Source organism: Salvelinus namaycush, chromosome 13, assembly GCF_016432855.1.
Source record: "Salvelinus namaycush isolate Seneca chromosome 13, SaNama_1.0, whole genome shotgun sequence".
Classification (NCBI taxonomy): domain Eukaryota; kingdom Metazoa; phylum Chordata; class Actinopteri; order Salmoniformes; family Salmonidae; genus Salvelinus; species Salvelinus namaycush.
This window is the reverse complement of record NC_052319.1, coordinates 16,234,764-16,249,589: the sequence shown is the minus strand read 5'-3', so window position 1 is coordinate 16,249,589 and position 14,826 is coordinate 16,234,764. Positions and strand designations below refer to the sequence as shown.

Below are 14,826 nucleotides of genomic sequence, written 5' to 3'. Positions count from 1 at the left end.
TGTTCCCAACACGGCCTATACTCCCTGTTGTTCTCAACACGGCCTATACTCCCTGTTGTTCCCAACACGGCCTATACTCCCTGTTGTTCCCAACACGGCCTATACTCCCTGTTGTTCTCAACACGGCCTATACTCCCTGTTGTTCCCAACACGGCCTATACTCCCTGTTGTTCCCAACACGGCCTATACTCCCTGTTGTTCCCAACACGGCCTATACTCCCTGTTGTTCTCAACACGGCCTATACTCCCTGTTGTTCCCAACACGGCCTATACTCCCTGTTGTTCCCAACACGGCCTATACTCCCTGTTGTTCTCAACACGGCCTATACTCCCTGTTGTTCCCAACACGGCCTATACTCCCTGTTGTTCCCAACACGGCCTATACTCCCTGTTGTTCCCAACACGGCCTATACTCCCTGTTGTTCCCAGCACGGCCTATACTCCCTGTTGTTCCCAACACGGCCTATACTCCCTGTTGTTCCCAACACGGCCTATACTCCCTGTTGTTCCCAACACGGCCTATACTCCCTGTTGTTTTCAACACGGCCTATACTCCCTGTTGTTCCCAACACGGCCTATACTCCCTGTTGTTCCCAACACGGCCTATACTCCCTGTTGTTCCCAACACGGCCTATACTCCCTGTTGTTCTCAACACGGCCTATACTCCCTGTTGTTCCCAGCACGGCCTATACTCCCTGTTGTTCTCAACACGGCCTATACTCCCTGTTGTTCCCAACACGGCCTATACTCCCTGTTGTTCCCAACACGGCCTATACTCCCTGTTGTTCCCAACACGGCCTATACTCCCTGTTGTTCTCAACACGGCCTATACTCCCTGTTGTTCCCAGCACGGCCTATACTCCCTGTTGTTCCCAACACGGCCTATACTCCCTGTTGTTCTCAACACGGCCTATACTCCCTGTTGTTCCCAACACGGCCTATACTCCCTGTTGTTCCCAGCACGGCCTATACTCCCTGTTGTTCTCAACACGGCCTATACTCCCTGTTGTTCCCAACACGGCCTATACTCCCTGTTGTTCCCAACACGGCCTATACTCCCTGTTGTTCCCAACACGGCCTATACTCCCTGTTGTTCCCAACACGGCCTATACTCCCTGTTGTTCTCAACACGGCCTATACTCCCTGTTGTTCCCAACACGGCCTATACTCCCTGTTGTTCCCAACACGGCCTATACTCCCTGTTGTTCCCAACACGGCCTATACTCCCTGTTGTTCCCAACACGGCCTATACTCCCTGTTGTTCCCAGCACGGCCTATACTCCCTGTTGTTCCCAACACGGCCTATACTCCCTGTTGTTCCCAACACGGCCTATACTCCCTGTTGTTCCCAACACGGCCTATACTCCCTGTTGTTCCCAACACGGCCTATACTCCCTGTTGTTCTCAACACGGCCTATACTCCCTGTTGTTCCCAGCACGGCCTATACTCCCTGTTGTTCCCAACACGGCCTATACTCCCTGTTGTTCCCAACACGGCCTATACTCCCTGTTGTTCCCAACACGGCCTATACTCCCTGTTGTTCCCAACACGGCCTATACTCCCTGTTGTTCCCAACACGGCCTATACTCCCTGTTGTTCCCAACACGGCCTATACTCCCTGTTGTTCCCAACACGGCCTATACTCCCTGTTGTTCCCAACACGGCCTATACTCCCTGTTGTTCCCAACACGGCCTATACTCCCTGTTGTTCCCAACACGGCCTATACTCCCTGTTGTTCCCAGCACGGCCTATACTCCCTGTTGTTCCCAACACGGCCTATACTCCCTGTTGTTCCCAACACGGCCTATACTCCCTGTTGTTCCCAACACGGCCTATACTCCCTGTTGTTCCCAACACGGCCTATACTCCCTGTTGTTCCCAACACGGCCTATACTCCCTGTTGTTCCCAGCACGGCCTATACTCCCTGTTGTTCCCAGCACGGCCTATACTCCCTGTTGTTCCCAACACGGCCTATACTCCCTGTTGTTCCCAACACGGCCTATACTCCCTGTTGTTCCCAACACGGCCTATACTCCCTGTTGTTCCCAACACGGCCTATACTCCCTGTTGTTCTCAACACGGCCTATACTCCCTGTTGTTCCCAGCACGGCCTATACTCCCTGTTGTTCCCAACACGGCCTATACTCCCTGTTGTTCCCAACACGGCCTATACTCCCTGTTGTTCCCAACACGGCCTATACTCCCTGTTGTTCCCAACACGGCCTATACTCCCTGTTGTTCCCAACACGGCCTATACTCCCTGTTGTTCCCAACACGGCCTATACTCCCTGTTGTTCCCAACACGGCCTATACTCCCTGTTGTTCCCAACACGGCCTATACTCCCTGTTGTTCCCAACACGGCCTATACTCCCTGTTGTTCCCAGCACGGCCTATACTCCCTGTTGTTCCCAACACGGCCTATACTCCCTGTTGTTCCCAACACGGCCTATACTCCCTGTTGTTCCCAACACGGCCTATACTCCCTGTTGTTCTCAACACGGCCTATACTCCCTGTTGTTCCCAGCACGGCCTATACTCCCTGTTGTTCCCAACACGGCCTATACTCCCTGTTGTTCCCAACACGGCCTATAATCCCTGTTGTTCTCAACACGGCCTATACTCCCTGTTGTTCCCAACACGGCCTATACTCCCTGTTGTTCCCAGCACGGCCTATACTCCCTGTTGTTCCCAACACGGCCTATACTCCCTGTTGTTCCCAACACGGCCTATACTCCCTGTTGTTCTCAACACGGCCTATACTCCCTGTTGTTCCCAACACGGCCTATACTCCCTGTTGTTCCCAACACGGCCTATACTCCCTGTTGTTCCCAGCACGGCCTATACTCCCTGTTGTTCCCAACACGGCCTATACTCCCTGTTGTTCCCAACACGGCCTATACTCCCTGTTGTTCCCAACACGGCCTATACTCCCTGTTGTTCTCAACACGGCCTATACTCCCTGTTGTTCCCAACACGGCCTATACTCCCTGTTGTTCTCAACACGGCCTATACTCCCTGTTGTTCCCAGCACGGCCTATACTCCCTGTTGTTCCCAACACGGCCTATACTCCCTGTTGTTCCCAACACGGCCTATACTCCCTGTTGTGTCGTTGCAGTGCTGGCCTTGCTATGTGACTCCTAAGAGACAAAGACTGAGGAGAATTCCAAGAATAGATAATCATGTTGCCATTGTGGTCTGTCACCTGGTCTGGCACAGAGCAGAGATAAAAGGACTGCAGCTCTGGCTGTGTCTTGTCGGTGTGTGTGTGTGTGTGTGTGTGTGTGTGTGTGTGTGTGTGTGTGTGTGTGTGTGTGTGTGTGTGTGTCATTGAAAGCGAGAGAAAGCAGCAGAGGGAGAGTGGGTGTGTTAAAGAACGTGCCTTTGCCCATGTGTGTATCTTAAGTGCTATAAAACCACTCTTTTCATACACAGCACATAATAATGGCTAACCTTACAGGTGCAGAGTTGCTGCAACCTGGCAGACGCAGGCAGCTGGTGTTCTCTCATTAGCCTTCTCAGCCTGCACCGCCGTCAGCAGGCCATTACCTTTGAACTTCCCTTGTTAAAATGCCAGACTGACGTCAATTCATATCTCCGTGTGGCGTGCAGGTTCAAATTGGTCGCCCACCTTTGGAGTGCCTTCATTAGGGAAGTCTCACTAATTAGCTGCCACTCATCCAATTCATCCCACCGTTTCTGTTTCTTCAGGCATGGATCAAAACCAAATGACACCTGCTATCTTCTCACATTGACAGAAGAAATGTTATGACTATTTAACAGGTTAGTTAGATGTAGTATTCTGTGTGTCATTGATTGATTGACAAAAAAAACAACTGGAAAGTTCTCTGTTTTTTTATTAATTAACTGAGGATTGATGAGTCTCAACTTCGGTAATATGACTTGAAATAGAGTTGCGGCAAAATACAGTGAGCTCCAAAAGTCAAATCAAATCAAACGGTATTAGTCACATGCGCCGAATACAACAGGTAGAGACATTACAGTGAAGTGCTTACTTACGAGCCCCCAACCAACAATGCAGTTTTAAAAAATACGGACAAGAATGAGAGATAAAAGTAACAAGTAATTAAAGCGCAGCAGTAAAAAATAACAATATATACAGGGGGGTGCCGGTACAGAGTCAGTGTGCGGGGGCACCGGTTAGTTGAGGTAGTATGTACATGAAGGTAGAGTTATTAAAGTGACCAAGCATAGATGATAACAACAGAGAGTAGCAGCCGTGTAAAAGAGGGGGGGGGGGGGGGGCAATGCAAATAGTCTGGGTAGCCATTTGATTAGGTGTTCAGGAGTCTTATGGCTTGAGGGTAGAAGCTGTTTAAAAGCCCCTTGGACCTAGACTTGCCGTGCGGTAGCAGAGAGAGCAGTCTATGACTAGAGTGGCTGGAGTCTTTGACCATTTTTAGGGCCTTCCTCTGACACCGCCTGGTATAGAGGTTCTGGATGGCAGGAAGCTTTGTGACAGTGATTTTTTTGGGACAGTGATTATTTTGTTGTTGTTTTGGCTCTGTACTCCAGCACTTTGAAATGATACAATGACTATGAGGTTAAAGTGCACTGTCAGCTTTAATTTGAGGGTGTTTTAATCAATATCATGTGAACCGTTTAGAAACTACAGTACTTTTTGTAGATAGTCCCCCCATTTTAGGGGACCAAAAGTATTGGGACAAATTCACTTATACAGTGGGGAGAACAAGTATTTGACACACTGCCGATTTTGCAGGTTTTCCTACTTACAAAGCATGTAGAGGTCTGTAATGTTTTATCATAGGTACACTTCAACTGTGAGAGACGGAATCTAAAACAAAAATCCAGAAAATCACATTGTATGATTTTTAAGTAATTAATTAGCATTTTATTGCATGACATAAGTATTTGAAACATCAGAAAAGCAGAACTTAATATTTGGTACAGAAACCTTTGTTTGCAATTACAGAGATCATTCGTTTCCTGTAGTTCTTGACCAGGTTTGCACACACTGCAGCAGGGATTTTGGCCCACTCCTCCATACAGACCTTCTCCAGATCCTTCAGGTTTCGGGGCTGTCGCTGGGCAATACGGACTTTCAGCTCCCTCCAAAGATTTTCTATTGGGTTCAGGTCTGGAGACTGGCTAGGCCACTCCAGGACCTTGAGATGCTTCTTACGGAGCCACTCCTTAGTTGCCCTGGCTGTGTGTTTCGGGTTGTTGTCATGCTGGAAGACCCAGCCACGACCCATCTTCAATGCTCTTACTGAGGGAAGGAGGTTGTTGGCCAAGATCTCGCGATACATGGCCCCATCCATCCTCCCCTCAATATGGTGCAGTCGTCCTGTCCCCTTTGCAGAAAAGCATCCCCAAAGGATGATGTTTCCACCTCCATGCTTCACGGTTGGGATGGTGTTCTTGGGGTTGTACTCATCCTTCTTCTTCCTCCAAACACGGCGAGTGGAGTTTAGACCAAAAAGCTCTATTTTTGTCTCATCAGACCACATGACCTTCTCCCATTCCTCCTCTGGATCATCCAGATGGTCATTGGCAAACTTCAGATGGGCCTGGACATGCGCTGGCTTGAGCAGGGGGACCTTGCGTGTGCTGCAGGATTTTAATCCATGACGGCGTAGTGTGTTACTAATGGTTTTCTTTGAGACTGTGGTCCCAGCTCTCTTCAGGTCATTGACCAGGTCCTGCCGTGTAGTTCTGGGCTGATCCCCCACCTTCCTCATGATCATTGATGCCCCACGAGGTGAGATCTTGCATGGAGCCCCAGACCGAGGGTGATTGACCGTCATCTTGAACTTCTTCCATTTTCTAATAATTGCACCAACAGTTGTTGCCTTCTCACCAAGCTGCTTGCCTATTGTCCTGTACCCCTTCCCAGCCTTGTGCAGGTCTACAATTTTATCCCTGATGTCCTTACACAGCTCTCTGATCTTGGCCATTGTGGAGAGGTTGGAGTCTGTTTGATTGAGTGTGTGGACAGGTGTCTTTTATACAGGTAACGAGTTCAAACAGGTGCAGTTAATACAGGTAATGAGTGGAGAACAGGAGGGCTTCTTAAAGAAAAACTAACAGGTCTGTGAGAGCTGGAATTCTTACCGGTTGGTAGGTGATCAAATACTTATGTCATGCAATAAAATGCAAATTAATTACTTAAAAATCATACAATGTGATTTTCTGGATTCCGTCTCTCACAGTTGAAGTGTACCCATGATAAAAATTACAGACCTCTGCATGCTTTGTAATTAGGAAAACCTGCAAAATCGGCAGTGTATCAAATACTTGTTCTCCCCACTGTATGTATGTGTATTAAAGTAATCCAATGTTTAGTATTTTGTCCCATATTCCTAGCACACAATGATGACATCAAGCTTGTGACTCCACAAACTTGTTGGATGCATTTGCTGAACTTGTTTTGGTTGTGTTTCAGATTATTTTGTGCCCAATGGAAATGAATGGTCAATAATGTCTTATGTCATTTTGTCACTTTTATTGTAAACAAGAATATGTTTCTAAACACTTCTACATTAATGTCTATGCTACCATGATTACAGATAGTCCTGAATGAATCGTAAATAATGATGAGTGAGAAAGTTCCAGACGCACAAATATCACACCCCAAAGACATGCTAACCTACAATAACAGAGGAGTTTAGCATTTTATGGGTGGGTATGATATTTATGCCTCTGTAATTTTCTCACTCATCATTATTCAAGATTCATTCAGGATTATCCATAACCATGGTAGCATCCACATTAATGTAGAAGTGTTTAAAAACATATTCTATTGTTATTTACAATAATGTTGACTCCAAAATGACACAATACATTATTTACCATTCATTTCTATAGGGCACAAAATAATCTGAAACAAAACCAAAACAAGTTCAGCAAATGCATCCAACAAATGTGTAGAGTCACACGCTTGGCACTCTGGCACCTTCCTTATTTCATTCCCAATTTTTCTTTAAATAAAAACTAAAACAAATATTAGTTTATTCTCCACATGTTGTTATTGGATTGTCAACATTACAGAACCCATTTTATTTTTGTAAACTTAAGTTTACAATTTTTATTGAGAAAATAAAAACAAATAGCATGGACACAATTATTGGCACCCAGGAATTAGCACAGCCTTTGGCCAACATAACTGGCAACAAATGCTTCTTGGAGCCACCAATGAGCTTGCTGCACATTTCTACTGGTAATGTGCCCACTTTTCAGTAGCAAACTGCTGTAATTCTTCAATGTTTGAGGGGTGCCTCCACCAACTGCTGCTTTCAGCTCTCCACATGGGTTATGGATGTGATTCAGATCTATACTCTTCTCTGGCCACTCCAGAAGAATCATTTTGTCCATTGAATTTGTTTTTATTTTGTCAATTAAAATGGTCAACTTAAGTTGGTTATGCAATTGGTTCTGCAATGTTAAAAATATAATAACTAGGTGTGGGGACCAAACACTTTTTTTCTTCAATTCGAACTTATTTTTTTAAGAAATAGGGAATTATTTAAGAAAAGTGTAGGGGTGCCAATATATTTGGCCGCAACTGTATCATCTAAACTACTTGACTGATTTCAAAGCACTGCATGGCATGTATACCAAGCGTAGAGGGGGGGTTGATAGCTTAAAAGCCATAGGCTGCTTATTCTCATCTCTCATTCTAATTCTATGGGCTCTACATCCGCTTACTTCAACTCACTGAAGAACGAATCAAATTAACACCACACGCTCATTCCTTGCTTTAGTTCTTAATAAAACCCATATTAATTACATAGACTAGAGTGTAGCCAGCCACTAAACTGTCGGCTGCCATAGTGTCTTCGTAACAGGAGACTGCTGAGAAAACTATGTGATTTACAGTTAGAAGCTTGTGGTTAGTGAAAGGTAATGACAGACCAGAGGTTGAACCAGAGCCACAGAGAGGGTTTATTTGCCTGGAAATCAAATATGGAGTGATATGTATTTACAACTGTCTGGTACAGCTTATTTATTAAGTACATTTCCAATCGAAAAGCATACATTGAATTTTCTTTGAGTTAATAGTGAAGACGTGTCAGGTATCTACGACAGGATATATTAAGTAATGGGGTCGCTTTCCTGTGTATCATATAAACTCATGAAATAATTATTGGATATACACAGTTCATAAGGATGTCCTCACATTCAACTATACCAGCAATTTCAATATTTACATAAATATGTTTCCTCAATCTGACTTGGTAAATCAAAGAAATCCCTGATGTAAAATGCCGTCCAAATAAATATAATTATATTCTGGAAAACAAATACTCTTGGTCTGACTACAGCAAAGCCATGGGACTATTCCAAGACCCATTCATAATAATTCAAAATAAATAAAACGGACACATTACATTTACATAAGTACTCAGACCCTTTACTCTATACTTTGTTCAAGTACATTTGGCAGCGATTACAACCTAAAGTCTTCTTGGGTAGGACGCTACAAGCTTGGCACACCTGTATTTGGCGAGTTTCTCCCACTCTTCTCCGCAGATCCTCTCAAGCTCTGTCAGGTTGGATGGGGAGCATAGCTGCACAGCTATTTTCAGGTCTATCCAGAGATATTAGATCGGGTTCAAGTCCGGGCTCTGGCTGGGCCAGTCAAAGACCTTCAGAGACATGTCTCGAAGCCACTCCTGCATTGTTTTGGCTGTGTGTGTAGGGCCATTGTCCTGTTGGAAGGAGAACCTCTGCCCCAGTCTAAGGTTCTAAGCTCTGTAGAGCAGGTTTTCATCAAGGATCTCTCTGTACTTTTCTCCGTTCATATTTCCCTCAATCCTAACTAGTCTCCCAGTCCCTGAGCTGAAAATCATCCCCACAGCATGATGCTGCCACCACTGTACTTCACCATAGGGATAGGGACAGGTTTCATCCAGATATGACGCTTGACATTCAGGCCAAATAGTTCAATCTTGGTTTCAGCAGACCAGAGAATCTTGTTTATCATGGTCTGAGAGTCCTTTAGGTGCCTTTTGGCAAACTCCAAGCAGGCTGTCATGTGCCTTTTAATGAGGAGTGGCTTCCGTCTGGGCACTCTACCATAAAGGGCTGATTGGTGGAGTGCTGCAGAGATGGTTGTCCTTCTGGAAGGTTCACCCATCTCCACAGAGGCCCTTCTCCCCTGATTGCTCAGTTTGGCTGGGCGGCCAGCTCTAGGAAGAGTCTTGGTGGTTCCAAACTTCTTCCATTTAAGATTGATGGAGGCCACTTCAATTCTGCAGACCTTTTTTGGTACTCTTCCCCAGATCTGTGCCTCGACACAATCCTGTTCCGGAGCTCTATGGACAATTCCTTCAACCTCATGGCTTAGTTTTTGCTCTGACATACACTGTTAACTGTGAGACCTTATATACAGTATACAGGTGTGTGCCTTTCCAAATCAAGTCCAATCAATTGAATTTACCACAGGTGAACCCCAATCAAGTAGTAGAAACATCTCAGGGATGGTCAATGGAAACAGGATGCACCTGAGCTCAATTTCGAGTTTAATAGCAAAGGGTAGGAATACTTATGTAAATAAGGTATTTCTGTTTTAATTTTTTAATACAATTGCAGAAATGTCTAAAAACCTGTTATCGCTTTGTCATTATGGGGTATGGTGTGTAGACTGATGAGGAATTTGTTTTATTTAATCCATTTAGAACAAGGCTGTAACGTAACAAAATGTGGAAAAAGTCAAGGGGTCTGAATATTTTTGAATGCACTGTAGATCCAAATTATTGTTCAGTCCCTAGCAATCATTGAAAACAATTTCAAAGCACGTCTCCCAGGGTTTAAACACTGCACCAGCAATTCTACACCATGCCACATTCCCATACTGGAGTGTAAACAATGATTTTTTTTAATGTCGAAGAAGAGAATAAATAATAGAAGGCAGGCTGCTGTAGCGTACTGGACACGCTGTTTGTACTTGTAACTCCAACTACTATTTATTATCCACCATGAGAGAGAAACTTGTTCAGAAAAAAATGGCAGGAATGTTGAGTTGTCTCCATTTTCTCTCCTCATTGTTTTTCAGTGCTTCCAATTTAAGATTTCCGTCACGCAATTTGACATAACTGGGGCGAGCACAATGGCTTATAAAGAATGTATGTGCACACCAACATCATGAGGTACAAACAGGCAATTTTTTTTTAGATGTTAACTCAATTATGCACACATGCTAGCCAAGTACTAGCTATAAAATCATAGTAGAGGAGGAATAGGATATATGTGGAATGAGCCAGAAGTGTGTAGTGTACATCCACACAGTTCATCCCAGACTATTGTCAGACTTAACAAAATGTTTCCTTCACAAGGATGTGAAACAATGAGAAAAAAATTGAGTTACAGAGTCTGAATTCTCCTAATCGTTTTCCCACAAAGCATGGTACCTCTGGGGAGAGCAAAACAAAGACAGAGATGTTTAGCTATCTACTCTCTCTCACACACCAGAGGTGGAGGACACTAACTCAAGTACAAGAGAGGGACCTAATGTCTTATTTTATGTGTACCCTTGCAGCTCTGACCTACTCTGAGTTACAGCTCAATACACAGCTACTCACTCATCCTAGTGTGCCAAGTGAAAAGAAAAGTCAAAACGTAGATTATTATTTTGAAATCAATGTGACCGACTGGGTTGAAACCCGTATTAGCCCATTGCGCTAAAGCCAAGGCAATACCTCAGTGAATAGCACATCAGTGAAGTCTTCACAATGGCAACAGTAAATCTGCAGTATCATGCAACTCACCCCCACCCCGTCCTCCTGTCGGTACTGCTTCCAGGCTTGGCCAGTGTCACTGAAGAGCAGCAGGTAGCCGCTGACCCAGTCTGAGCTGCCGTAGCGCCCCTGTGTGGCGACGGCCGTCACCTCCATCCTGTCCCTGAGGTCCAGCTGCAGCCACGGCTGGCTGTCTGTCACCTGGGGAGACCAGCCTCCCGCTCCTTGGGAGACCAGAGAGAGAAAATAGCATTTTTTAGCATTCTGTCGCTGCACAGTTTGGATCGAATTGTGGTCGGTGTTTTGGCCAGTAACCCTTAACCTGTGGGCCTTGCCTGCATGGAATTGATGCTGAATTCTTGCATTTCTGTCTGCATGGGGAGTATCCTGTGAATGCTAGACTCCTCTGTATACTGTATGTGAGGTTTTTCGATTGCTGTGGAATATTAACGAACCCCCTCTATCATGCTGTCTAATAACCCCCTTCTATCATGCTGTATGAAATTAAGTGTGAAAACACTATTTTGTTTAAATAACACTCCAGCCACCCTAGTCATAGACTGTTCTCTCTGACACCGCACGACAAGCGATACCGATGCACCAAGAATGGAACCAACAAGACCCTGAACAGCTTTAACCCCCGAACCATAAGACTGCTAAATAGTTAGTTAAATAGTTAACTGGACTATCGGCATTTACCCTTTTTGTTTTTAGCTCTTTTGACACACGCTGCTGCTACGGTTTATTATCAAATCAAATGTTATTGGTCACATACACATGGTTAGTAGATGTTAATCCGAGTGTAGAGAAATGCTTGTGCTTCTAGTTCCGACAGTGCAGTAATATCTAACAAGTAATCTAACAATTCCCCAACAACTACCTAATACACACAAATCTAAACGGGTGAATGAGAATATGTACATATAAGTGTATGGGTGCGCAATGGCTGAGCGGCATAGGCAAGGTGCAGTAGATGGTATAAAATACAGTATATACATGTGATATGAGTAAGATATGTAAACATTATTAAAGTGGCATTATTTAAAGTGGCATTGTTTAAAGTGACTAGTGATCCATTTATTAAAGTGGCCAGTGATTGGGTCTCAATGTGGGCAGCAGCCTCTCTGAGTTAGTGGTTGCTGTTTAGCAGTCTGATGGCCTTGAGATAGAAGCTGTTTTTCAATCTCTCGGTCCCAGCTTTGATACACCTATACTGACCTCGCCTTGTGGATGATAGTGGTGTTAACAGGCAGTGGCTCGGGTGGTTTTTGTCCTTGATGACCTTTTGGCCTTCCTGTGACATCGAGTGCTGTAGGTGTCTTGGAGGGCAGGGAGTTTGCCCTCGGTGATGTGTTGTGCAGACCGCACCACCCTTGCAGGTATCCTTGCAGTTGTGCATCTGTAAAAGTTTGTCAGGGTTTTAGGGGATATGCCAAATTTCTTCAGCCTCCTGAGGTTGAAGAGGTGATGTTGCGCCTTCTTCACCACACTGTCTGTATGGGTTGACCATTTCAGTTTGTCTGTGATGTGTACGCCCAGGAACTTAAAATGTTCCACCTTCTCCACTGCTGTCCCTTCGATGTGGATAGGGGGGTGCTCCTTCTGCTGTTTCCTGAAGTCCACGATCATCTCCTTTGTTTTGTTGACGTTGAGTGAGAGGTTGTTATCCTGACACCACACCTCCTCCCTGTAGGCTGTCTCGTCGTTGTTGGTAATCAAGCCCACTACTGTTGTGTCATCTGCAAACTTGATGATTGAGTTGGTGAACAGGGAATACAGGAGAGGGCTGAGCACACACCCTTGTGGCGCCCAAGTGTTGCGGGTCAGCGAAGTGGAGATGTTGTTTCCTACCTTCACCACCTGGGGGCGGCCCGTCAGAAAGTCCAGGACCCAGTTGCACAGGGCGGGGTTGAGACCCAGGGGGGGGTGCAGTCTTTGTTAGCGAGCCGCGACGGTGGCACTGTATTATCCTCAAAGCGGGCAAAGAGGTGTTTAGTTTGTCTGGAAGCGTGACGTCAGTGTCCGTGACGTGGCTGTTTTTGTTTTTGTAGTCCGTGATTTCCTGAAGACCCTACCACATACGTCTCGTGTCTGAGCCGTTGAATTGCGACTCCACCTTGTTCCTGTACCTGCATTTCGCTTGTTTGATTGCCTTGCGGAGGGAATAACCACACTGTTTATATTCAGCCATATTTCGAGACCTCTTTCCATGGTTAAATGCAGGGGATCGTGCTTTCACTTTTGCGCGAATGCCGCCATCCATCCACGGTGTCTGGTTAGGGTAGGTTTTAATAGTCACAGTGGGTCCAACAGCTCCAATGCACTTCTTTATAAACGCACTCACCGAGTCGGCGTATATTCCTGTCCACGTGATCAAAACAATCTTGTTGCGTGGCTTCCGATTGGTCAGACCAGCGTTGACTGGTTCTAGTCACTGGTACATCCTGTTTGAGTTTCTGCCTATAAGACGGTTCGAGCAAGATGGCGTCATGGTCGGATTTGCCGAAGGGAGGGCGGGGATAGGACTTTGTATGCATAACGGAATTGACAGTAGCAGTGGTCGAGAGTATTAGCCCTGCGTGTCGTGCAATCAATATGCTGATAGAATTTAGGTAGCCTTGTTCTCAAATTTGCTTTGTTAAAATCCCCAGCTGCAATAAATGTAGCCTCCAGATATATAGTTTCCAGTTTACATAGAGTCCAGTGAAGTTCCTTGAGGGCCGTCTTGGTGTTCTCTTGAGGGGGAATGTACACAGCTGTGACTATAACTGACAAGAATTCTCTTGGTAGGTAAAATGGCCGGCGTTTGATTGTAAGGAATTCTAGGTCGGGTGAGCAGAAGGACTTGAGTTCCTGTATGTTGTTATGATTACACCATGAGTCATTCATCATAAAGCACACACCCCCGCACTTCCGCTTTCCAGAGAGGTGTTTATCTCTGTCGGCGCGATTCATGGAGAAGCCCGGATGCTGAACCGATTCCGACAACATATCCCGAGAGAGCCATGTTTCCGTGAAACAGAGAATGTTACAATCTCTGATGTCTCTCTGGAAGGCAACCCTTGCTCGAATTTCGTCTACCTTTTTGTCAAGAGACTGGACATTGGCGAGTAGTATACTCGGAAGTGGTGAGTGACGTCTACGGAGCCTGACCGGGAGGCCGCTCCGTCTGCCCCTTCTGTGGCACCGTTGTTTCTGGTAGCCTACTGGAATTAGATCCATTGTCCTAGGTGGTGGTTTCACTGTTAGTGTACACCTGTTGTTTATGAAGCATGTGACAAATAACATTTGATTTTATTTGAAATGCATCAGTGTACTTGATATAGTCGAAGGGCCACCCACCAAAAAAGGCTTCAGAAAAGGCATTTTGTGACCCGGGAAACAACACTGCAAAGTTTCAACATCATTACGTAGATCATTTGATGTATATGAACACTGTGTGGTTAAAAAGTTTAAAAAGTTGCACATTAATGAAATATTATAAATCAAAAGGTACGATTTTGAAATCATAGCACATTTTGGGTAATTTCCCCTAGCAACATTATGAGGTTGCAGTGTCACATCTTGGTTACAATTGTTACGCACATTCTGTTGTCCATATTTGCAGATAGCAACATACTGTATGTACCGGACCAGAGGAAATAATACGAGATAAGAAGCTGTTGAAAGGTGCAAAATAAATTTGTCTCAGATGCCAGAACGTCGCCGATGTAGCTGTCAGTACCTTGAATGTTTTGAGAGCTGTGTTATCTAACAAACATTGTGCTGTCTTTAGTTTGGCTAGCAGGCAAAATAAATGATGGCCCTTGTAGGCTAAATACTACTGTTAAAATGTCTTATATTAACTACGAAAACCACTGTACAGGTACATGTTTAAAACCTATTTTCTAATTCCGGGGTTCATCTGGATAAGTCAAAGACCGATAACCTGTTGCTTGAGCTTATGCAAGGTCAAACACCGAACGCACAAATAGATCTGTGTTCTGTGCACCAGTGTGCAACAAATGTAAAGAAGGTGAAACATAACAGCAAATTTCCCAAGATGCGTTATGATTTTGATGCAAAAAATCATAACTTTTGTTAACAATAACAAATGAATGTG

General features: G+C 45.0%; 1 protein-coding gene across 1 annotated transcript in view; it reads right to left on the bottom strand.

The window, feature by feature from the left end:
* LOC120057796 (contactin-associated protein-like 5) overlaps nucleotides 1-14,826 on the bottom strand; it is a 177,057-nt gene that overhangs the window by 47,298 nt on the left and 114,933 nt on the right. The window contains exon 3 of the mRNA XM_039006262.1: nucleotides 10,755-10,948. Within this exon, the coding sequence (XP_038862190.1) occupies nucleotides 10,755-10,948 (194 nt within the window). The remainder of the gene's footprint in view (nucleotides 1-10,754; nucleotides 10,949-14,826) is intronic.